The sequence below is a fragment of the Salvelinus namaycush genome, chromosome 2, assembly GCF_016432855.1.
Source record: "Salvelinus namaycush isolate Seneca chromosome 2, SaNama_1.0, whole genome shotgun sequence".
Taxonomy (NCBI): Eukaryota; Metazoa; Chordata; class Actinopteri; order Salmoniformes; family Salmonidae; genus Salvelinus; species Salvelinus namaycush.
Genome location: NC_052308.1, coordinates 15107298 through 15131713, shown reverse-complemented (window position 1 = coordinate 15131713; position 24416 = coordinate 15107298). Strand labels below are relative to the sequence as shown.

At 39.3% G+C, this 24416-nt stretch overlaps 2 protein-coding genes across 5 annotated transcripts in view; one reads left to right on the top strand and one right to left on the bottom strand.

Moving 5' to 3' along the window:
* The window catches only part of pax7a (paired box 7a), a 61240-nt gene extending 53232 nt beyond the window's left edge, over positions 1–8008 (bottom strand). For 2 of the 4 annotated variants that reach the window (XM_038968897.1, XM_038968905.1), the window contains exons 1-4: positions 7892–7976; positions 6308–6543; positions 5641–5770; positions 5279–5407 (exon numbers count right to left, since the gene is read on the bottom strand). In XM_038968897.1, coding sequence (XP_038824825.1) covers positions 5279–5407; positions 5641–5770; positions 6308–6543; positions 7892–7976 — 580 coding nt within the window. Of the gene's footprint in view, positions 1–5278; positions 5408–5625; positions 5771–6307; positions 6583–7891 lie in introns of all 4 variants that reach the window. The other 2 variants (XM_038968884.1, XM_038968889.1) reach the window with 2 other exon arrangements.
* Positions 8009–22452: 14444 nt separating this feature from the next.
* On the top strand, positions 22453–24196 carry mrps16 (mitochondrial ribosomal protein S16). The gene is made up of 3 exons (XM_039008347.1): positions 22453–22586; positions 23365–23631; positions 23840–24196. The coding sequence occupies exons 1-3, from the start codon at positions 22574–22576 to the stop codon at positions 23950–23952; spliced, it is 393 nt and encodes a 130-aa protein (XP_038864275.1). The 5' UTR covers positions 22453–22573; the 3' UTR covers positions 23953–24196.
* Positions 24197–24416: the final 220 nt, after the last annotated feature.

Here is a 24416-nt window from a genome sequence, read left to right as displayed (position 1 = left end):
ATTGTATCCAATAACAATGTATGATCGTAACCCTAAATGAGAGGGGAAATTGAATCCTTTTAAAGTTATTAAGCAGGAAAGGATTATTAACTCGTCTTTATAAATGAGATAAAAATCCCCATGTCTTCGTCTGTACACTTCTCAATGTCCCCTAAGTAGCTGGAGAGGAAAGATTGTCCCTTATGGAGAATCCCACATTACAAGAGATCGAAAAACCATTATCCTAAGAAGTGTGCGCATGATAGGACGTGTCCCACGTGACAAGCAGTGCTTTAATTAATAGACCGCCAGGCTTGAAAACGTTGTCTGCAATGACGAACTCCCCCACTGCGCACAGACGTCAATGTAACGTCTATTCTACGTTCGTTCAACGTAATTTAATTTCAATGACGTGGAAATAACGTTGATTCAACCAGTGGGACCATTGTGTTTGAGCCGTCACAATATTGTTTCTGATAAGCAAAAGGTTGGAATTCCAAAAGCTTCTCCATTTCTTCCAGTTAGCTGTCCTCGCCTAGGCTACTTTCTATATTCCCTTGCTCTCTCTTATTTGTCTCTTTTTAACATGACTGCGGAAAACGAAAATCCTGCACATAACACATTCGGGGTCCTCCTCAAATTCACAGGTCGCCAAAAACATTGGGTATAATTGCACGTTAATGCTCCTCCAAAGGAGAGAACGAATCGAGACCTAATCGTTCAAAGGTTGTCTGTATAAATGGCCATCTATCCGTTTAACGTGTACCATCGGTTGACGTGTGGTTGTTTGGAAATAATGCCATGTACTCTCCAGATGCCATTCCATTCCGCCATTGCTCAGCTTGTTTCAAGTTTCACGAGGGAAGACAAAAGCAAACCATGACATAAATCACTATGTGTACAGATACAAATACGAAGAGTAAAAATAGTGGCGGCTAAATTATTAAAGAGGTCCATGTACTGTTAATTGTATAAACGCTTGTAAACCATGACCTCTGCTAAATTTCGTTCACTGTCGAAGAAATCGGCTTCGGTGCAAACGATTTAACATAAATTAGAAATGATTGTGTACGTTTTAGAGAGCGCGGATTCTATCTTAGCCTGCCAGTGATTGAACTGATTTACGCGTATTGAGACTCAAAATTCAGTGTCCTGTCAAAATCAAGAAAAAGCTTTCCTAACAAACCTGTTTAAATTCCAATTATGAAAAACTGTGGTTGGTTTGGGTAATTTGATTGCAGTGGAGGCTACTGACGGCAGGATGGCTCATAATAATGCCTGGAACGGAGTTAATGGAATGGCATCAAACACATGGTTTCCATGTGTTTGATGTATTTGATACCATTCCACTAATTTTGCTCCAGCCATTACCACGAACCGGTCCTCCCCAATTAAGGTGCCACCAACCTCCTGTGTTTGATTGGTTCCATGATTAAAACATGGTCTTTATCGTGATTTTTGACTGTCCATTTCCATAAAATAGCAAATTACACGCTACAATAATATACGCTAGTATTAAATTAATTTACATTATTTGACAACATTTGGTAGGCTATAATTGATTTTAAATATTTTCAAAAGTTTCAAAATAATGCGCTTTCTTATAGGCTACTAGTTGCAATTCATATATTGGTTAGAATCAGAAATTATTATTATTAGGCCAATTATTAATTATATGATTATTATTATCTATTTTGTTATCAATAATATCATAATCGATTATATGATTAGCTGTAGCGAGGGCTTTAAGCTTTTGCCCCCTCTGTGTGCAAGAAATCCACCAATGTAAATTTCAGTGAAATGTGTCGAGAGCGGGCTGCGGGGAAAGGGGAGGTTAATCCGAGTTTAATGCAGTGAAGCACATCGCAGGGTCTGGGCTATGATGGGTATGTTATCTCTGCCCAACATTTGGGTATCCCTCTATTTCAACCCAGCCAAATAGCTGGAAGAAAGTGCAGATGGAGTTACTCTCAATGCCCGAGGAAAAATAATAGCTAAATAACTTCCCCATACTTTCACTAAATCTCTCTCACACGCTAGCCTATTCCAGATGGATTTGTTTGAAGTGGGTTCTCGCTTCATTCCCCTGTCCTTCTCATTCAGCACGGCTTTAGACCCCGAAATATAACTACATTATATTTCCGTAGACATAGAGTGTGTGTGTGCGCGTGAGTGCGTGTGTGTGTGCGCGTGAGTGAGTGTGTGCGCGCCTGCGTAGAACACACAAATTGTAATACTTATTTATTTAGGTCTTTACATATTTTAACTTGTTTTGTTTGTTTGTCATTTCAAAAAGGCTACACAATTTATGTTATCTCATAGATGATGTGATTCTTTTCTGTCCCTTTGTATATAACATCCTTGTTCTTAATCGGCACCCATGGTCATTTAATTGAATATGCACAGAGAAAGCGAGCCCGGAGCCTCGGATTGCCTGACACCACAGTGGCTCTCCGATGCTCTCTCTCATTATCCCTTCCCAACGCTCATAAAGCCAGTCTGGCCTCTGTTTGATTAGATTGAGAACCTCAGGTAATCCGACGATTTTCTGAAGTGTCCATTGCCTCCACCTCGCCAATTCATGCTGGCTACAGAGGACCGTTTGTTGGTTTAGTAATTGCAGATGGTCCCTTTTAAAATAACGGTTTCATTCTTTCCCTGGCGGTCTGACCAGTCATCCACAAACAATATAGCCAAGACTGAGAACATGCACGTTTGGCGTTTTGTGGAACCCCTTCACCCCGTTGGTCGCCTATTGAAACTTGGCACCGTCATCGCAGCCCCTCACTATCACTCTGCGTTATTGAAGATGGCAGGTGGATGCTCTTTAATTGTGGAAAGCATATATGGATGGATATTCTTATCAAAATTAGATAATGAGCCTGCGTTCCGTTTACAAACATGGAAGCGCAGTACAACAGACCATGGTGATCTATCTCCATACCCTTATTTAGCCTTAGCCTATTGCAACTTGCTTGAAATTTTACAGACGTGTTTTATCACGTCAGATTACAGAGAGGAAAAATATGTGATGTAAAACTAAAATAAATGAATACACAAATAAATAAACAAATAAATACATGTAATACATCTAAAGATATCTGAAGTAAACCAGAAATCTCATGAATGTGTGCCCAGGGTGAGCCACTGTGAGCCCCGCTCAGAGATGAAAGTGAAAATAAATAAAAGGCTACATTTAATCTGCTTTAAAACCCTTCAACACAACGTTTGTGCTTCAAACTCAGAGAGTGAGGGGCTGATTGGGGATAAATACATTTCTTACCATGCCTGCAAGCTATTACACCCCACTCCAACACAGCCGCCTATTCAACAGACACCGTTCCATTAGACCTACTTGCTCTAATAAGTCTTAACGTTGTTAAATGCAATTTGGATGGTAAACTGCATTAGGGAGAAGACGAATCTTTTAACGAATTAAAAAGCACATTTGGTGTTCTGAGTTAACCTATTGAGGAAAGATCTGACTCGATCATTTCCAACATTCTGATGTGACACTGTTGCAAGCAAAATCATATCTCAGAATTAATATATCAGAATGCAGGCCGATTAAATTGTTCGATGTAAAAGGTGGTAAACAGACTCCTGTTTTTTATTCGTGTGTAAAGCATCGAATAAGAATGATACAAATTATCAGAAAAAATAGCAATAAGATTAAGAATGCACTTAAACATTCGGCAACAGTTCACCTTGGATTGCAACATGATAACATCTCTTCGAAATCAGAGACCGACATTTTACAATGGGTCAATTTGTCTGAAGTTTTAAGCATATCTGTTTAGAAACGGAAAGTCCAACATTTTTCCATGATTAAGCACACCATACAGAGCTAAGAAACACAATGGTCCGACCTCTAAAGGAATAAATGGACACAAGCCATTAAAAAAAGAATGAACCGTTTTGCACCATCAAATGCGCTTTCTCCTCCAACAGACTATTCCGTAATATTACAAAACTATCTACCAGCGGGCTGTACTGAATAATTCATTTCCCTTTATATCTACCCTGCCCTTTGTCCACACTTTTTTTTTTATCTCTCTCTCTCTTTGCGGGTTTTTGAATGAGAATGGACTGACCCTTTTTGCTGCCCTGCTTTCTAGGATTTACCTTTGTACCTTGGAATCTTCACTTTAGAAAAGCGTCAATGGATGAGAGAGGTTGTGCGACTGAAGTTCATCTTCAAGTTTGAAGAAGTTTGGCAGTGTCTTTTATGGGGAAAAGCTTTTTGTGAACTCTTATCTAAACCCTATTCAAGGATGTTTGATCATCTTAAGGGCGACCGTTGTCTCTTTCAGGAAAGGTTTGTATAAGCACTGTGATTTCTCTCTCTCCCTATAGGCTACTCAATGACAGAGAGCGCACTGACAAGTGGCACAATAGCACGAACCTACTAACTCAATGAAATGTTTCATATAGGCTTATATAAAAATATAAATTAACAATGAATCTGAGTTATCTTAAAAGACTAGCTAAATAAATCAATAATGTCATGCATTCCTATTACCTAATGTTAAAAATAACATATTCAAAATAAGAGTTTGTTTGTTTGAAAAATGTGTGTTACAAACTAGTTAATGTGTGCATGCCATGAGTATTAGAGGAATATGGCTGCAGAGAAGTTGCCCTCTTCGTCTCAGTTTAACTGACAAGAGATGTAGAGCCTCTAACTGACATTGATTGTCAAATGGGTCAACTGTCAGCTGTCGTTTAGGGGATCGTTAAAAGAGCGCGAGAGGAATTTGTTACACAAATTAATTTTCTGGAGCTAAATACCTTCCGTCAGGCTCACATAAATAATTGAGTAATTGAGTAAGGACTAGCTGGGACTTAAAAGCAGGAATGAATGCACCAATCTGTGAGAGTCTCTTCAGATTTACCGTAAATGTATAAGAATTTCCCAAGAGATACATAGATTTTTCTTAAAATAAATTGTTGACCTAGTTGAAAACGATAAAGGTTGATCCAAATTAACAAGCGTAATAACTTAATTAACCTCCAAATAATAATGTAATAATAATTCATTGTATAATATGAATAGGATCTACTAAAGTGTAGTAATAATAACAACAACAATAATAATAACAATAATAACAACAATAATAATAATTATCGTTGTTGATGATGTTGCTATTGCAATAATGAGTCATGGGCCTAATAGAGAATTATTGTGTGTGTATAGGCTACCGTACATTGTATTATTGTTTAATACCACAAATATTAATGACACGATTTAGTCACAATTTATAGCTAAATAAACTGACGTTTTTCTTTGTTGGCCTACCTTTATCGCCGAGAATGCCATCGATGCTATGCTTTGTTTTCTTTTCCCCGTCTTCATCCTTCTTATCACTATCGTCGTCGTCATCTTTCTTGCCGAATCGCGCCCTCAGAACTCGGCTGATGGAACTCACTGAAAACAAAACAAGCCTTGGATTACATTGAAGTCCTAGTACTTTTGTGTATACATGAATGATATATTTCTTCAAATTTATAGGTTCATGTCAAGACAAGGTGAACAATTCTGAAGTCACAAAAATAGAAGTAAAATAAGTAAAAACTGCATTCCAAATGTGTGCATACCAGACTATAGTCTTACAGTAATCACCATAAGAAGGAAAAGTTGCTTACCAGATGAAGCCTCACCTGAAGGAACAGTGCTTCTGTCGCACACCCCGTCCTTCAGCAGCTTGTCCCGGATCTCCCAACTGAACATCCCGGGGTTTTCTCGCTTGTACTCTTCAATTCGCTTCTCCACGTCCGGAGTTGCTACCTGCTGTGAGTTTGAAAATGTACAACGGCCAAACACAGAGAGGGGAAAGTCGAAGCAATTTTTAAGTCACATGAAGAACATGATATTGTAATGTATATGGATACAAATACACATAACAAAGCTGATATATTGTTTCCCTGAGGGGGAGTTTGAAATGGAGGCGCATACCTTCTTTCGACATTACAAACCAAGGCCTATAGACGACTTCCTGATTGTAGGCCTAGTGACTTTTTTGTTATCGAGTTGTAGGCCTATGGTTCATGTCTTCACAGGCTACCTCACAAATCATACCCACACAAAAAACTGCATGTATTTTATTCTATGCAATACCTATAATCATAACTTCTAGACTATAGGCCTAACTAATGTTTCTATGTTGAAAATGTTGCCTCATGCATGCATGCAGGTGCGTAAAATGCACGTGACATAATAACTGAAGAAGACGAAGAAGAAGACAGATACACTGACACGGATGGCAGGTCAAGGTGTATCTGAAGTTTGTCGATTGTGAAATAATGTAGAGACTAGTCCTCCACTCACCCTGGGCTTGCTGCCTCCTATAGCCCCGGGACGAATCGAACCGGTCTCCTGGTACCGACAGAGGATTTTGGAGACGCAACCATGGGAAACTCGTAGCTGTCGCGAGATTACGCAGGGTCGGATGCCGTGGTGTGCCATCTCTACTATCTTGTGTCGGATATGATTTGGCAGCGGCCTCCCGTTGATGAACACTCCACCGAGCTGGTTCACCCGACCTTGGCCAAGGGGGGTTGATACTGTTCCACAATAAACATATTCAGGTCCTGCATATTGTCCTGATGATATTGATATTGTTAAAGTTTAATGCGAAAGAGATCAAGTTAGACAACAATGCAATGACAAAGAGGGCATCGTGAAAATAGGCTTAGGATAAACAATTAAATATGTGAAATTGGTTTGGTGCTATATAATTCATTGATATCTTACTGAAAGTTATTTCACATAGATAATAATTAAAATCAAAATTAGTAGTCCTAGGCCTGTATAGTTCTTGACAATCAAATGCAATCAATTCAGATAGGCTACTCACATACGCCTATAATAATGATAATTATAATAATTATAATATTACTAATAATCATTGTCGTCGTCTCAACCATGATAATAATACATTAGCCTAATAATAATTGTATGGACGTGCCGAATAGCAGTGACGTTTATGATAATATACCATAATGTAGGCACTTTCCAAACATATCCCACAGCCCAACCATTCTCACTAGAGAACGCAGACAAACTCATTCCCAGTCAGCCTGTTTGGCAGGATGTATAATTACAGCCATAGAGCACTTGAGCATCCAATTTCGCATTCAAGAGGCACTAAAGAGTGTGACACTTTCCACCTTGATTATTCCTAGTCATGCTGTACAAATATTGATGTGATCCTTTGAGCTATCTCTTTGCTGTGTATTTTACTTCCATTTGTAGCAGCAGGATACTTCAACAAATCCTGGAGCGTCAGTAACTTGCAAGCTACGTGGTTTTGTGTATTTTCGTTAAAAGCTCTTGAGCACGAACGAACTCGCTGTGACTGGGAACGATTCCCATAAATACATGCAAATACAAATTGGTATTTTTCCGCGCATATGCTAAGATATTTTTTGTATTTCCTCGCATAGTTTATCATTTAGCTGATACAATTATCTTAGCAACAATGTCTCCATTGGTTTGGTAACTTTTCAATAAGGAGGATAGGTATATTACGCATTAAAAATTAAATGAAGTCAAATGTTGATCATCCATATTGTCATTGAACATTTGCATAAAGTAAACATGATAAATTATACTTTAAAAGTAGTCCTATACCTCTAGAATCAACATGTAGGCCTGTCAAGCAATGTTAGACGGTCTATTCTGATATATAAAACAACAATTGCAATGTCCTTGTAGGCGTAAATCAATAGACAAATCGAAAAGACAATTGCCTAATATATCACAAAGATGAGCTACAAAAAATTGAAAACACAATTGCCTAATATTTCTTAATATTTGACAAAGATGAGCTACAACCTGCCTCCAAGCTGACGAGTTTGTTTTTCTTACAACTCTCTAGAAAGATTTTCCAAGTAAAAAAATATGACATACCTTCCAAAGGGAATCCGGTGCGGGGGTAGTTCTGGCCTGGCGCAGGGCGCATCATTCGAGGCACTGTTCCTGGTAAAGTAGCCATTCTAGCTACTGGAGAAACACCTAGTGGGCACTGGTACCAAATTCTTACTCGCGCAAAGTCCAGACAAGAAAATGTAGGTCTTTGCGGATAGGATGTAACGAAATGTCTTCTCTCAAAAGGATAAAAAAAATCGAACTATAAATCGTAGTCCCAGACAGAGAAACTCGTAAATACTATAACCCCTCCAACATAGAAAGTGGTGATGTTAGTCATGCAGAGAAATGCCGGGGTAAAAGAAGACCCCAATAGTGAGGAGGTTTGTGGTGTGTAAAGGGAGGGGATACACCTTGCACTCGAATGTGTAAATGGGCAAAGGTTATTTAATTCTTTGCCTTGATATACTTAGTGGTCAACAGCTAGTTTTGATAACGTCTGCTTGCTGGTTGAAAGTGTAAGTGGCCAACTTTGGCGCACGTTGTAGGAGGAGACAGTAGAGCCCGCGGATAGGCTCGACGGCCTTTCTTTTATTCATGATGGGAGAGTGGGTATAGCCACGGACCTGCCGACCAATCACACAACGGCATAGGACGTAAAGCACACATTTCGTTTTCAATTCATTGCATCACTACCTTTACTTTACAAAACAAAGAAACTAAACAGATGTGATAGTAATCCTTGTACCTGAATAAAAAACGACTCCTCTGCTCTGTCCACACGTGAATCAATCATTCAGAAGATGTGTGAATGTTATGAATACATATCTACATGTGTGTTTGTAGGCTACATCAACATTCATAAAATCACCTTTTATGTATGTGGATACCTGTATGTGTGTGTGTGTGTGTGTGTGTGTGTGTGTGTGTGTGTGTGTGTATGTGTGTGTGTGTGTGTGTGTGTGTGTGTGTGTGTGTGTGTGTGTGTGTGTGTGTGTGTGTGTGTGTGTGTGTGTGTGTGTGTGTGTGTGTGTGTGTGTGTGTGTGTGTGTCTAAAAGACAGACGTTAGTAACCTAAATTCCAGGTTGAAATTATTTCTTCAGGTCAACTTTTTATAACATCAGACATTGATTTGAGGTGTAACACTATAGGAAAAATACTACATTTAAAGGGCAAGACAACATTTAAATACTCCAAAAGCAACTCTATTCCCTCGCGCATCGCTACCCACATTACCATGGGGATGGATTGGACCTTTAAGTTGAGGGACTGAGGTGTCTTAGCAAGCTTGAAGAAATCTGGCACAGCGGGCTATGACGCCGGACCACACCAATAAGCTGCATTCATTTATTGAAAGGGAACTTTGCCCTCATAAATCGTAGAAAGGGGCCCAACAAGCGAAACGTAAGTGGCCTAACTGTGAGTTGCAAAGCATGCAATGACCAATAATCGGGATTAGTAAAGGCCTATCTGGTTTATATCTGTTTCAACGACTTTTCAATTGCATATTTAAGTTATTGTAATTTAATGAATTGAAACAATTGTCTGACGGGAAATTGTATGTACAACGCACTCAAACAATACACATGGAATATAATATAAATAAATATAAATAAAGTCATTAAAAAAGTTAATTTACAGATGTAGGCTATTAGAGGTGATTTCTATTGAAAGTAGCTCACAGGAATGTATAATTCAAAATCATGATCTGACGCACAGTTTACATTATTAAAGACACATTTTTGAAATTTTTGCAAAGGCTAATTCAGTATGATCTACTCGTTATCAGCGTTCTCTGCTGCAGATGACACCTGTGGCTAGCCTAGGTTCCACGGACATCCGTGGAATTCAATAGCACAATATAGGTTAAGAAATGTCATTTTGGATGTTAACATTTTAACTTTCATTAGGCCTAAAATTTCTTGTCAAGAATGTCAAATCGTTTTAGTAATACGTGCAAGCTTATTGGTATAGTCTACCACCCATTGTGGTAGTATAACAACAGGTAGGCATAAAGAACATTTACAAGAGGGATCTTTCGAATAGCAATAGCTTAAAGCCAATTGTAATAAAATGAATAGGTTAAAACTATTACATTCTTAAGGAAGAAAGAGTTGCGTGTGTCAACTCTGTGGGCCTGCCGTGCATAGAAAATTGTGTGACAATCGCCGTGGAAAACACTCCTGGTGGAAGGCAATTTCACAAATAATTTTTGCAACAATTAGGGAGTGTGGAGGGGTGAAATGGCGATTTCACATGCAGATGCGCCGGTGGGGAGGACCTGGTACCCTGCCGAATAGCTATGACTCTCACTCTCCCGCTTTGGTTTGCTTCACATGGGATAAAAAGGCACAAAGAGCCCGCCTCACCCTCCTGGGAAGACTCACCGAGCATTAAGTCAAGCATCAATCACTTGAAAACCAAACAAAAGCGTTTTCCAGAAAAACATTCTTTAGATGGAAACTTCGGCAGCCCCTCTACAAGGTCTGAGTATCTCATCTCTCTCTCTCTCTCTCTCTCTCGATAAAGAGATGTCTGTAAATCAACTTCCCTCAAGTGTGTATTTTGAACCTCTGGATAATGTAAGGCAGCTTCAGTATGTTTTTTACTTAAAGTGTCCTTTCAAGTTTGTGTCTTTGCTTTTTTGAAATTCCTGTAAAATATTATGGAACATTTTAATTGTAGAACTATAAAGTCAATAAACAGTGAACATTCACATTTTCTTCCATCTTCACTTTGGCTTTCTTTAGTGTGGTCCTAAATCAAATGCAAAAAGAACAATGCTGATGACCATGATGATAATAACAATGATTCATATTATTTAAAACAATGTTACAGATAATATAGTTTTAACAATGTGAATATCAACACTATCAGGCAATATCTTTTATACAATTGTGTGTTTTGTCTGTTCCACTTGCTTTTAGGTTTCCAATAAGGGCTATGTAAAAATAACAGGACTACACTGCCGAAATAACCAGCCATGCATTATCACTCAATACATTTATTTGCGATCCACAACCACAATTCAGCCACATGACTAAAATTGAGAGTTCTCATAAAATATTATTTTCTGAACTCGTGACATGCCATGACACCAAAAGACCTGAGACTTTTTTTTAGCTGAGTGAAAATTAAGCATTGTGCGCTATATTATTTACACAATCGTTGTGTTCTCGTTTTGGCTGCATGATCAGTTCAATACTTTTAGGCGCGTGATGGCTCAATGAGGTGAGCTCTGTCCGCTAGTGGGCGACGATGTTGTCACTTTACAACACCTCTCTATGTGCTCTTATATTCACGAGGTAAACGAATGGCTGATGAAAGTACAGCACACTACTACATGCAGGATCATTTCTGGTGAGCCTTTCTGTCTGCCCTCCTGCCATAGCACAGGAGGGGGATACTGGGTATTTGTCCAGAGAAAGATGTCTCATTGTGACCTTTGACAGTTGATTGACACGGGTCCTCCAGGCTATACAACATGTTTACCATCAGGGGTATTCACATCCAGCCCCTCTCTCTGCATCTGATTCCAAGAAGGGACTGTCACTTGTTCTTTTTGAAATTCACAAGCCAGAGAACACTTCTCATTTTATCATATTGTCTCCAATCTTATCTTGATCAGGGGTTTGTTCTTCAAACACTTTGCTACATAGCCTCATTATTTGTGACATGGCAATTACCCAAGTTTCTTTTTAGCTCATAGGTGAATACTGCTGTTTCTCTGCAAGGCATCCTATCTCCCTCCTTCATCAACTCATAGTGTGCCTTGTACAATATTTAGCTATTCATGTTGGAAGTACACAAAGAAAACCTTTGGTGAGAGGCATTGCCTATTTAACCATTATCTTTCTGAACAAAGTCAAGTATTGCATGAATAAAGCTTCACTTAATCTTGTGGGGTTACCGTCTGTTAGTATTAATTTCCAAGTGTCACTTCCCTAAGATATTACTATTTTCCCAGTGCAGTTCTCTCTTTCATATAAACGTCTATCTCCAGCACAAATATGGAATGCTTATCATTTTGTTGGTGTGAAAATGTGTACATTACTGAATTGTAACAAATTGTACACTGTATAGTATAGTGTACACTACCCACTGCAAAGGAGAAAAATATATTTGCAACATAAAACAAAATTGGATAGACAACCAATTCAACTATTTCCCACTAAGAAAAATAGCAAATCTTGGGTCCTTTACCAATGTCCAAAACTTGAAAAACACAAGATATACTGTTAACCAGTAATCATAGAGCTTCTTGTTATTTTACACTCTCTTATAAGAAAAGACTCCTTCATACTACAAAGCTCTATTTGTTTCTCTCTGGAGTCTCTGACTTCTCACGCAGCTTGTGGGCTCCACTTTGCATGCACTGTTTCTTTAATTTTGAGCTATACTTGATGTATGTGAAAATGATCATGTTGAAGAAAAACACAACAATGTTACTTCTAAAATATGTCATGTCCATATAGAGGTGATAGAACGGTAGAGCGGTCTCTATCTCTCCTCTGTGGCCTGGACTGTGTTCAGACAGGTGGGACTGCTGCAGAGCACTGGCAGGAGACCCAGACTCAGGACACGGCCCTCCCACACCCAGAGAACGTAACGTGGTTCTGCAGCTCTGACACTGTGACGCTGTCTGCTCTGCTCTGCATGTCCAGTGGAATCTTGTTAACTTGCTGAGGCATGTTCACATCTGCTTGGAATTATCCAAATGTTTTATTGCTTCCTTATGGGAATTATTTGATCAGGATGCGGAGAGAGAGTGTATATATAAAACAGTCTTGTAAGAGTAAAGGAGAGCTGCTTTCTAAACTTTGTGCTTTCATTAATCAGAGGGTGCTGCTCAGAGATGCTCATGTCATTAGTACAGACAGACACGGGCTCCAGGGAGACACTGAACAATGTCAATATCAAAATCAAAAGCACATCATAAGGGGGAGGGGATGAGGCACACAAGATAGACATGACCATGACAGATTGGAGTGGAGGGCAGGTGAACTCCATCACTATCCCCCAAGAGGAGAGGAGAGAGGAGCGGGGGAGTGGAGGTGACATCAGTCAGACAGCAAGTGTCCCCAGCTGGATGGGTGGGTGGGGGATGAAGGGGGTGGAGGGTGATCCATGGCAGCGTGGGTGACATCCTGTCACTGCTCATTATTGCATGAATCCTGTTGTCGTATCATAACATAACAAGCTCACTGGATTGGTATACAGTAGACATGTCACTGGCAGTAGACAGAAGCATTGGAGATGAAGAACCTGCCCAACTAGTTTGTTTTAGGCCATTTGAACTTGGAAAATAGTTGGGTGTTCCTATCTGTGTGTGTAAGGTGTGGGATGTTAACGTCCTGCCACTGACAAAGAGGGGAATAGCTGTCCTTTATTCTCACTAAACAACCTACAGAGGCACAAACAAGCTGATCCTGGCATAGCCAAAGGTCCTTATCGCCTTGTGGCAGAGCCTACCGGTCCTCTTCAGTTAAACACTAACACAGTCCAATGCTGCCCTAGTATCGCTCTACTGTCAATTATAACTCCACTTCAAATAGCCCCTCCAGTTAGTCTGTGTGTGTTTTGTTAGTGTACAGGGCCTTCGGAAAGTAGGGCCTTGGACAGGGAGGTAACCAAGAACCCGATGGTCACTCTGACAGAGCTCTAGAGTTCCTCCGTGGAGATGGGAGAACCTTCCAGAAGGACAACCATCTCTGCAGCACTCCACCAATCAGGCCTTCATGGTAGAGTGGCCAGATGGAAGCCACTCCTCAGTTTGTAGTGCCATAGCCAAGAAGACTCAAGACTGTAATTGCATCCAAAGGTGTTAAAACAAAGTACTGAGTAAAGGGTCAGAGTACTTATAAATTAGCCAACAATTCTAAAAACCTGTTTTTGCTTTGTCATTGTGGGGTATTGTGTGTAGATTTATGAGGAAATGTTGTTTTAATACATTTTAGAGTAAGGCTGTAACGTAATGAAATGTGGAAAAAGTCAAGGGGCCTGAATACTTTCCAAATGCAATGTATGTATAGTGTTGTGGAGGTATCATGCCTGTTCCCCATAGATCTGCAAAGCAAGGTATTTTACCATAAACTGTTTAATTGCATATATCCAATTATTTGATGATTTGCATCACACCATCAAACGAGCATTACGATAACAGGTAAATGGTATAAAACAAGTCCTGGCTGTTCCTGCTGTGTTGAGTAGGAGGACAGCCTGTAGAGCCATTCAGATAACAACTCGGTTGGTTTGTCTGCCAGGATCCTCAGACGACACAAACCTGACCAGAGGAGGACCATGTCAGTCTAAGTGTTTTGTTTGTTGTATCACTGAAAGCCTAATTGAAGATAACTTGTGGAAGCATTAAACATTGAGCAGACGCAGGTTTGTATATGAGTAAACACTCTCATTTTATGATTGCAAACACATCCCGGAATCTTGACCTAGACCATATATCGTATATATTTAAAGTGTTATTCTATTATCACCATTTCATTTCTTCTCTAAAGAGGCCATCAATTAATTATAATTGCCAAGTAAGAGTTAGTTTATTAAAGTTATATTACTGCTAAAACACAAAGTAAAGATCAGAGCAAGCATGAGATTTCATTCCGAGAGCATGTGAGCATGAATATTTCAAACAATATTTCTGTGACTAATTTAAGTGGAAATCTAAAACCTATTTGATTAATTTCTCTTGGTTGATGTCTGATAAATTCCACTAAAACCATTTGCATATTAATACAAGAGACGTATACTCAGTGTACAAAACTTTAGGAACACATGCCCTTTCCATGACATAGACTGACCAGGTGAATTCAGGTGAACGCTATGATCCCTTATTGATGTCACTTGTTAAATCCACTTCAATCAGTGTAGATGAAGGGGAGGAGTCAGGCTAAAAAATGTTGAGCCTTGAGACAGTTGATACATGGATTGTGTCTGTGTGCCATTCAGAGGGTGAATGGGCAAGACAAAATATTTAAGTGCCTTTTAACGGGGTATGGTAGTAAGTTCCAGGCGCATTGAGTTGAGTCAAGAACTGCAAAGATGCTGGGTTTTTCACACTCAAGCATTGGGCCAGCATCACTGAAGAACGCTTTCAACACCTTGTAGAATCCATGCCCCAATGAATTGAGGCTGTTCTGAGGACAAAATAGGATGCAACTCAGTATTAGGAAGGTGTTCCTAATGTTTTGTACACTCAGTGTACATCCTGAGTGGTTTTTGTATTAGCTAATTAATAAGTTGTATAAATTGAAAATCTAATCAAACTCCACTTCCCTTTCACCACAGTGTGTAACCTGCTGTAGTGGTCAACTAAGCTAATTGTCCACATTGTACATACCTTTTAGGCATCAGTAAGACAACAGTGATAAACAAGCAACAATCTATAAACCAAAATGATGTGCTCCGTGTACCACATTGTGAATATAGTGTACAGTTCAACAAATAGATGTGTGCGTGTGCATGTCTGTGTGTGTCTGTGTGTGTACAATATGTGAAAGAACCCCATGCTGTGGCACCATGCTCTGATGTGCATGCCAAATCCTCTCGTCCTCTCTCAAAATCAACCAGCCTTGCTCCGCAGCCTCCCCTCGTCCAGCAGATATCTGTGGACCCTGGGATGGTGAGCAGGTCGTGACCCCTGACCCCTGAGGAGAAGTGAGTGGACTGTGTTCCCCAAACATAATCCCTTTAACAAGCTGTGACTATGCAGACCAGCTACTGATCAGCTACTGTCTGCACCACTCCAGGCTACAGGCACATCTCAGACTGAAGCAGATTAAACTAAAGGGACCATCATGTTCGTCATAGCCTTCACAAACCAATGGAGCTCTCATTCACCTCCTGGATAATGGATGGTTCTGTTTTGCCAATGCTCTTTAAAGTGTTATCTGTTCTTTTCATGCCTTTGCACTTAAGTACATGTTTCTAAAATATTTGTCTCAAAGATGTGCTGCATGTACACCAGAAGACATCAGAAGGCCATGTGACCATGTCCATTTACAAATAGTCTAATAAAGATGTTGATGCTGTTTTAGAGATGGATGCATCCATTCAGCATTATCTGCTCGACAGTCAGAGGCAACAACAAACTCCTAGCAGCATGTGATGGACTAGTCGTGTTTTGCTCTTAATCAGTTAAGGAAGCCTCTCTTTGAAAAAGCCAACGGAAGAAAGCAAGTCCTTTGTTTAATGAAGATGAAAGTAACAGCTTCCATTTTGCATGCTGACACAATTAGTCTCACTGAATCCATCTGAGAGATCATTCTGTGGAAAAATACATAATTTGATCCTCAACATGTGAGAGCCAAAGTTCCCCTCTGTCTGTCTCTGTTGGGCCCATGGGTCTGTAGAGGGTGGATGGCACCACTGTAGCTGGACAGAGACAATTAAAACAGCAGGGGACTGAGTCAGACTCAAGACTTTGAAATGAACTGATGAGATGGTCAGACATTTATTGATGTGGGGAGTTATTGATTAAACATGTTTATCACTCTGAAAAGGGTTGAGGAGTTTTGGTTATGACAGGGATTCTTTCTAAAGAGACTAACTTAACGTTCAGGTCTTGGCCATATATAGAGAGACATGTGGATTTGGATCTGAATACTTCTCGAGTAAAGTTCTGAAAATATGGAACCTCAAAAATTTGACTATGTTCCAAAAGAATAATGATCTATTTCTGTCCTTTTCCGTAGAAGATGATGTCCTGATTCAGTTCAAGCTCCCGTAGCGCACAAACGTAGAGAAAATCTAATGGAATCGTATTGCAAACAGAGCGGCAGGTAGCCTAGTGGTTAAGAGCTTTGGGCCAGTAACCGAAAGCCGACTGGTGAAAATTCTGTCCATGTGCCCTTGAGCAAGGCACTTAAACCCTAATTGCTCATGTAAGTTGCTCTGGATAAGAACGTAAATTACTAAAATGTAACTCTAAAATGTCTTGTAAATCACACTGAAGACAATGTGGTGGTTTCTGTCAAGATGTGAAACGCAAATGTTAGCAGAACAGACAATCTAATTGGCGTCATGGGAGAGTGTGGAGCTTCATCTGGTCTCCTTGGCACCCCCTCTCCTCAATAATCTGCCTGATAAAATGCATATTTGGCAAAGAAATTCTGGTTAAAACATTATCCCATTGAACGTGTGAAACTGGCTTACTGGTCCTACGCGGAGTCAGTTCACCCACCTCTCTGTTTTCTGAGTCGGCATGGGCTGTTTACTCTTTCTGGGAGACCATTGACTCATGTATTTTCATCAAGCCCAATGTCTGGTCCAATCCACCGGAGGGGACCTTCAAGTCTTAGCTATATTTTAGCTTGGGTATATTTTACAGTTAACTGCATTTACACACTGTGTTATTTGCAGCCATTATCAGCTTTTTAAACATGACCATAATTTTTTAGGTGGACAAATTCTATCGCGATATATACATGCATTTAATTTAAGGCCTTGTCTTAAAGTGATCCTTTCTACCTCTTTCCTGGTACATTATCTGGTCATCTGAGCGTCTCTAACTGAACAGTCACAGACGATTACAGCAGGAACAACTCGTCTTGGTGTCCCAAAGAGCATGGGGTCCTCATGAGAGTATCAGCTACCAATGGAATCAATGTCAGTGTTCAGTTAATCACGCACTGCAGATTCACCATGTAAGATGCATTTTGCTTGCTGTCAAACTGTGAAAAGTGCCTATTCATTTAAAAAAATGTGCACAGAGAAGTGGTCAGCGTAATTATGACGTTGTTGCCCTGAATACCATCTCTAGTTCTTTTATGGCCGTCTACAACTGCACATGACTGGGCCTCTTGGATTGCAAATTAACTGGTTAACCAAATGATCTAACGTGCATCATTTTGGGTTATGTACTTTAGAAGTACACATTTGTTGAATAATATTCAAACCAAAATGCATGTGTGGTCGTGTCTCACACAATGTCTAAATAATAATCAAACAATAACATGCTATCCAGTCACTAGGTGTAAAATAATTATATTAATATGATGGAAATGCACATAAATAAGAGACATTAATAACATTACAACTAAATACAGAATAATCTATTCCACAAAAAGATCATATCCAAAATCTAATTCAATGGACGACAATGGGTGATTTTGTAATTTTGTACCATGTAATGATGATTAGTGGTGGAAAAAGTAACCAATTGTCATACTTGAGTAAAAGTAAAGATTCCTTAATAGGAAATGACTCAAGTAAAAGTGAAAGTCACCCAGTAAAATACTACTTGAGTAAAAGTATTTGGTTTTAAATATGTATCAAAAGAAAATGTATTAATCATTTCAATTCCTTATATTAAGCAAACCAGAATGCACAATTGTTTGTGTTTTTTAAATTTAAGGATAGCCAGGGGCATACGCCAACACTCACACATAATTCAGAAACAAAGCATTTGTGTTCAGTGAGTCGCCAGATCAGAGGCAGTAGAGATGACCAGAGATGTTCTCTTGATAAGTGCATGAATTGGACCAATTTCCTGTCCTGCTAAACATTGAAAATGTAACGAGTACTTCTGGGTGTCTGGGAAAATGTATCGAGTAAAAAGTACATCATTTTCTTTAGGTATGTAGTGAAGTAGAAGTTGTCAAAAATATAAACAGTAAAGTAAAGTACAGATACCCCCAAAAACGACGTAAGTAGTACTTTAAAGTATTTTTACTTCAGTACTTTCCACCACTGATGATGACATGATCCCACTGGGAACAGACTTCAGTTCAACGTCTAGTTTTGATTTACATTTGGTTGAGTTCACTAAGGTGATTTCAAAATGAAAACAACAAACATTTCACCATGTTATTGGATTTGTGAAGTTGGGTGAAAAAAAGACAACATTCCCTTACGCTGATTACTTTGTGCGAATCCAATCAGTTTCCAGGTTGATCCATTCTCTTCACATTGCATTTTTTTTGTTGGAATGACGTGAAAAAAATAAACGTTGATTCAACCAGTGTTTGCCAAGTGGGATCGACATGTAGATCTCTCTGTCAAAAATATATCCTCAACATTATTCTCTTTTTTTCTATAAATTGTGTATGAAGGATGAGAAAATGACAAACATGTTCACATAAGAAAAACAGTTTTCTTTCAAATTCATGTGACCGAGTAGGCCACCCAGTGATAACGGAACGTATAACAGTACAGGAGTCACTGCTATGTCTTTTGGACATATAAGTAACTGCCAAAATTAAGGAAACACTTGAGTAAATGATGCTTAGGGTGATGTATAAAAATGCCCAGTTGCCCATTATTTTGGCTACCATGGGTAGAAGAAATCTCAGTTAATTGGAAAGAGGAGTCTCAAAGGATTATAGGGGGTTTAAAGGGTGTGTATGTGGTAGGTGATGTCTGTAGCAAATTGAGTTACAAAACAATGATGCATCTGCTAAAATCAACTATAATTCTGAGGAAAAATATGTCTAGTTTATGGTAACGTGTCTTATTTTAAATACATTTGACATTTTCGCTAGAATTTTTTAAACGTTCACCCCATATTTTTACTGAAATGCGTCTGGATTAAATTCTCGAGTCACTGGCCTCCTGAGTGGCGCAGGGGTCTGAGTGGCGCAAGGCACTGCATCACAGTGCTTGAGGCGTCACTACAGCCCCGGGTTCAATCCCAGGCTAAAGCAGCGCACAATTGGCCCAGCGTCGTCCGGGTTAGGGGAGGGTTTGGCCGGCTGAGATTTCCGTGTCCCTTGTGGTGGGCCGGGCACCTGCAAACTGACTTCAGACACATTGGTGCGGCTGGCTTCCAGGTTAAGAAAGCATCGTGTTAACGAGCAGAACGGCTTGGCAGGGTTGTGTTTCAGAGGACACATGGCTCTCAACCTTCGCCTCACCCAAGTCCGTAGGGGAGTTGCAGCAAATGGGACAAATGGGACAAGACTGACAAGACAATTGGGGGTGGGTAAAAAAAATAATCGCAGCACACTTAGAAACTATTTATCATTATTTATCACTAACTTATTTGAATAACACACAAAATATGTTGCTGTAGTTTGTCCATAAATCATGAAAACTTTAAACTCTAGTTTACATTAAACTAATATTTATTAAGTATCTGTGGACATCTGTCTCATTACTGTAACACTCAAGTTCCTGTAAACATTCCAATCAGTTGTTAAATACAAGCTAGAGGAGTTCTTAGATGAGCACATTTGAGCACAAGTTTAGTACATTTAGTACATTTGAGCATAAGTTTAGTACATTATATGCCTTCAGAATGAGGTTCTTATTCTCAATCACCCCTTTTAACACACTTGGCCTTCTCCTTCCCGAAACAGCTAAAGAGCTCAAATCAAGTCAGATTTAATTTTAATATAACTGTATAATTTCATTTGAAATATAACATTTTTCAGTGTTATGTTAAACTCAGGCCTTTTCATTAGTGGAGCAATGTTTCAAAAATATTAGAAAAATTGATTTGTTTATTACTGTTTTGGACTTCGAAAACTGTTACGTAATGAGAATTGTGTGAAAATGTTGCTAAAATGCATAATATCTGACCAATAAACATAATAAAAATTATGAAATCGATAAGTACAGATCCTGATCTCAGTGATTCAAGAGGAAATATTGTGAAAAATAACAATTGAGAACCAGCTTCAGTTAGCTTCACATTCCAGCCCAGGCTTCATCCATACTACGACGGTGGATATTGCTCGTCTGCCTGCCGCGAACTCTAGCAGGCTTGTAACTCGAACGCTGAACTCTTGATTGAGGCAATGCTGAAACATCAATCTATGGGCATGCCAGTGCCACATTTTAAAAAGGAAAGAAAAGTGATCTTGCAAATTCATCAGACTATGGCTGAAATAGGCTTTTAGAAGTGCCGTCTTTTTAAAATGTTATTTTAACTTATCCTTAAATCCGACTTTGGTGTGCTTATGAATGTACAACCTAAGCACATTTTTCCCACTCCTATCGATACAATTATTTTAGTATGTCATACAAAAGTGTTACTGTGCACATGGCCACCGTAAGATGTTTTAAGGTGTGGGTGCTGAGGAGTATTTTTCTCCGCTCATTCGGGGGTAATAAAGGTCTAGTGCACTAATTTTATCAGGGGGTGCTGCAACACCCCTACATCCTGCTGCTATGACTGCGAAGAAAGTTTTTAAAGGATTTCTGTCCTTACTAAATGTATAATGTGATATATTTTAACATTACACAATTTTAACACAAAAAAACATTTCATGATTAAAATATTTTATCAGTCATCTTTCTCAAATGAAGGGGATGATGACGCAATCTTTGCAAGAGGGATGGAATCTGATTTCATTGGTCCTCAACTCTTGGCTCAGTTATTTAATTCAGGGTAAGTGGAGTTACCCTGCCTCAGAGCAGGTTAGTTCTGAACGATTCGTTGCTATATAAATTTACCTGGCAAAAAGGTGAGCCACTTTCGTATGACTGATTATCCTGAGTTGAACTCAGAGTTGACCAAAGTTGCCTTGCTAACTCCTCAAACCTGCTTAGTAGGATACCCCTCAGATCTCAACCCAATTGAACATTGATGGTAGATTCTGGAGCGGCGCCCAAGACAGCGTTTTCCACCAGCATCAACAAAACACCAAATTATGGAATTTCTCATGGTTGAACGGTGTCACATCCCTCCAAGAGCTCCAGACACGTGCGGAATCTATGCCAAGGGGCATTGAAGCTGTTCTGGCGGCTCGTAGTTGCCCAACGCCCTATTAAGACTGTTGGTGTTTCCTTTATTTTGGCAGTTACCTGTATGTAGTATCTGTTATCAAATATAACTATGTGTTCATTCAGAGACAAAGGGCTATCTGAGTCTGACCCCTCAGAGAAAACCATGTGTTTGTCACACACACAGGAACAGCATCTCTCCACAACAGGAGTGTGAAATCACCATGTTCCAACAGCAACGGAGTGGGGTTCCCAAAGGGAACAAATATCAGTGCACCCGGTGTACATCATGCAAAGCACTGAACCCTCTATTCATGGGTCACTCTCAGGAAATCAATGTTTCTATCCTGCTGTTGCAGTTGCTGGAACGAGAGTATAACTTGTGTAATCATCTAAAGACATCTAGAATGAGGAGAGAACTGCATTGGTCTGACTTTTAAATGAAAATCATATCAGAGGCATTAACCACCTTTTTGAACATATTTTATAATTGCAATCCATCACAAATAATTACACATCATTTTTCCTTTACTCAAATAAATACATTATACTTTTAGAGTCTCTGTTTCATTTTACCAGACCTGATAGCCTACTACAATTGAACAAATGCATCGATTTTATGTATTTTCAATCGTTAATGCCTGAAAAATGACCCGAACATTACATTAGATAGGCAATATAAATATATACATCAATATGAATTGATTTTGATACACATCCTGGGCCATGATGTTTCTATAAAAAAATATATTAGACGTATGTGACTGTATCTTAAATCCATTAAAACTATCATAAGTGTAAAGTGTACAACTTTACATGCAAAAATGTCCTTGTCCTCGTGTTTATAACGCCCTTCAAGAGCTCGGACAGTGCAGCGTAGTCCACTTGCGCCACCTGGTGGACAGTAACAAAAATGAGAGGAAACGCTTCAAGGAACATCACTTCCTGTTTAAAAATGGCTGTACACGTACGGCTTTATGTAATATAGAAAACGTTTTTGAGCTTTTACGTATTCGTTTGACCTCTTTTGCAGCGTATACATAAACATGGTCCATCTATGTAAGTATGATCCGGTTGCTATTTAGCTAACACTGTCAACATGGGCTAGCTAGTAAGCAGGAGTGGTACTAGTAAGCCTATACGTTAGCCCGATGTTGCTGTGACGTTACTGTGTAGTTAGCTAGGCTAGCCTCAGTGATTGGTATAGCTAACGTTAGATTACACTATGATATTTATAATAAGTAGCCTAATGTCCCTTTCATGGAATTCAAAACAGATACTTAGCTACATCATAGCTAGGAATTAAGTTACGTTATGGGATGGTATGCAAGTCTTTAGGTAGGTAACGTTAGCTATCGGTCCAGGGATAGGGTTATAGCTAGCTAATTAGTATTCTCTTGGTTACTTAGATTATTTTTTTTATGACGCGCTAATGATTTATTGTCTAGACGTGAAATACTGTTGGATGATTTTTACATTTATTTCACATTATGATTAAACCGAGTTCCAGCATGTTTTACCGTGGTTGTTGTGAAGTTATCCAGTTTCGAGTATATTGCAGATACTGATGCGTTGTACGGCCTGACGTTTGCCATAAACATTTCATGAATCCCTAATTAACCCGCCTAAGCACCTGGTAACGTTCAAATTATTTACATGACAACCTGACTGTGAATTGACGTAAGATGACATACTTTTTCACACTGATTCTTTTTAGAGAAAACATCACAGTTCAAATGCTGTTCTAAATTTTAAAAAATCTGGCAATTTAATTGCATATGCATTGTACCTTTTTTATAAAACAATACATTCAGATTTCGTTGTATTATTCTTACAGCATCCTTCCTACTGAAGACATACCATGGAGGACACATTGTCATCAGATTGGCAATGGCTGGCCACAAACAGTCTAACAGACCTTTCTACCGGATTGTGGCAGCTTACAACAAGCGAGCACGAGACAGTAAATACATAGAACAACTGGGCTCTTATGACCCCCTGCCAAACATCAACAATGAGAAACTGGTCAGTTTCAACTCCGACAGGATCAAGTACTGGATGGGCTGTGGTGCACATCCAACGAAGCCTGTGGCCAAACTTTTAGGTGTGTTACATCTACACTCACCCTGAAAACACACACTTTCCAGGTTTATTGAAACAACCAATGTAAGGCCTACATCATGCAAAATACACAATCACAGGTTAATAAACAAACTTTTAACTGTACTCAATACCTCCACTAAAGTCTCAATGCTACCTTGGAATCTATGTGGTCTAAGTTACTGTCATCCCTCCCATCTCTGTTCCTGTAGGACTTGCTGGGTTCTTCCCCCTGCATCCCATGACAGTAACAGAGGCAGAGCGTTGCAGGGCCCTGGCAGAAGGAGCAGCTCCGGAGGAGGTAGATAAGCAGCAGGAACTATGAGCTGCACTGTTGGAACGTGTGGGACTGTCAAGCGTAGCAGGATGTGGGCAATGTGCCATTCCCCTCCCAAAAGGCTGACTGTTTCCAGTGAAAGCCTGTGTTCTATGTGTAACTATGAATATTCAGAAGCAGTGCTTTTCCTACAGCTTTTCTTTTGTTATGTAACCAGTGTGCAGTGTATTCACATCTTTATAGCAATACATTTGTTTAATAAACAGTTTCTTGTGGTTTAAGTTATAAATTACCATTGTGTTTGGGATACTTTCAATGTTTCCAAATCATACATTTTTTAGAGTAACAGTTGCTAAATGCCACTTTGCTCAATTAATGTTTTGAATACTGTTTTCAGAAAGTAGGGGATTTTGTAATAGCTCAGTCGCATATCAATTGATGATCAAAGCAAGTATTTTTTGTTGTTGTTCGTTTATGATTTGGCTGTGTTTACAGATATTCCACTACTGCCA

What these genes read in the sequence shown, in the direction of transcription:
- mrps16 (XM_039008347.1), top strand. An exon ending in GCCTGTGGCCAAACTTTTAG is followed by an intron (nt 23,632 to 23,839) that starts GTGTGTTACATC and finishes CTGTTCCTGTAG; the next exon opens with GACTTGCTGGGTTCTTCCCC.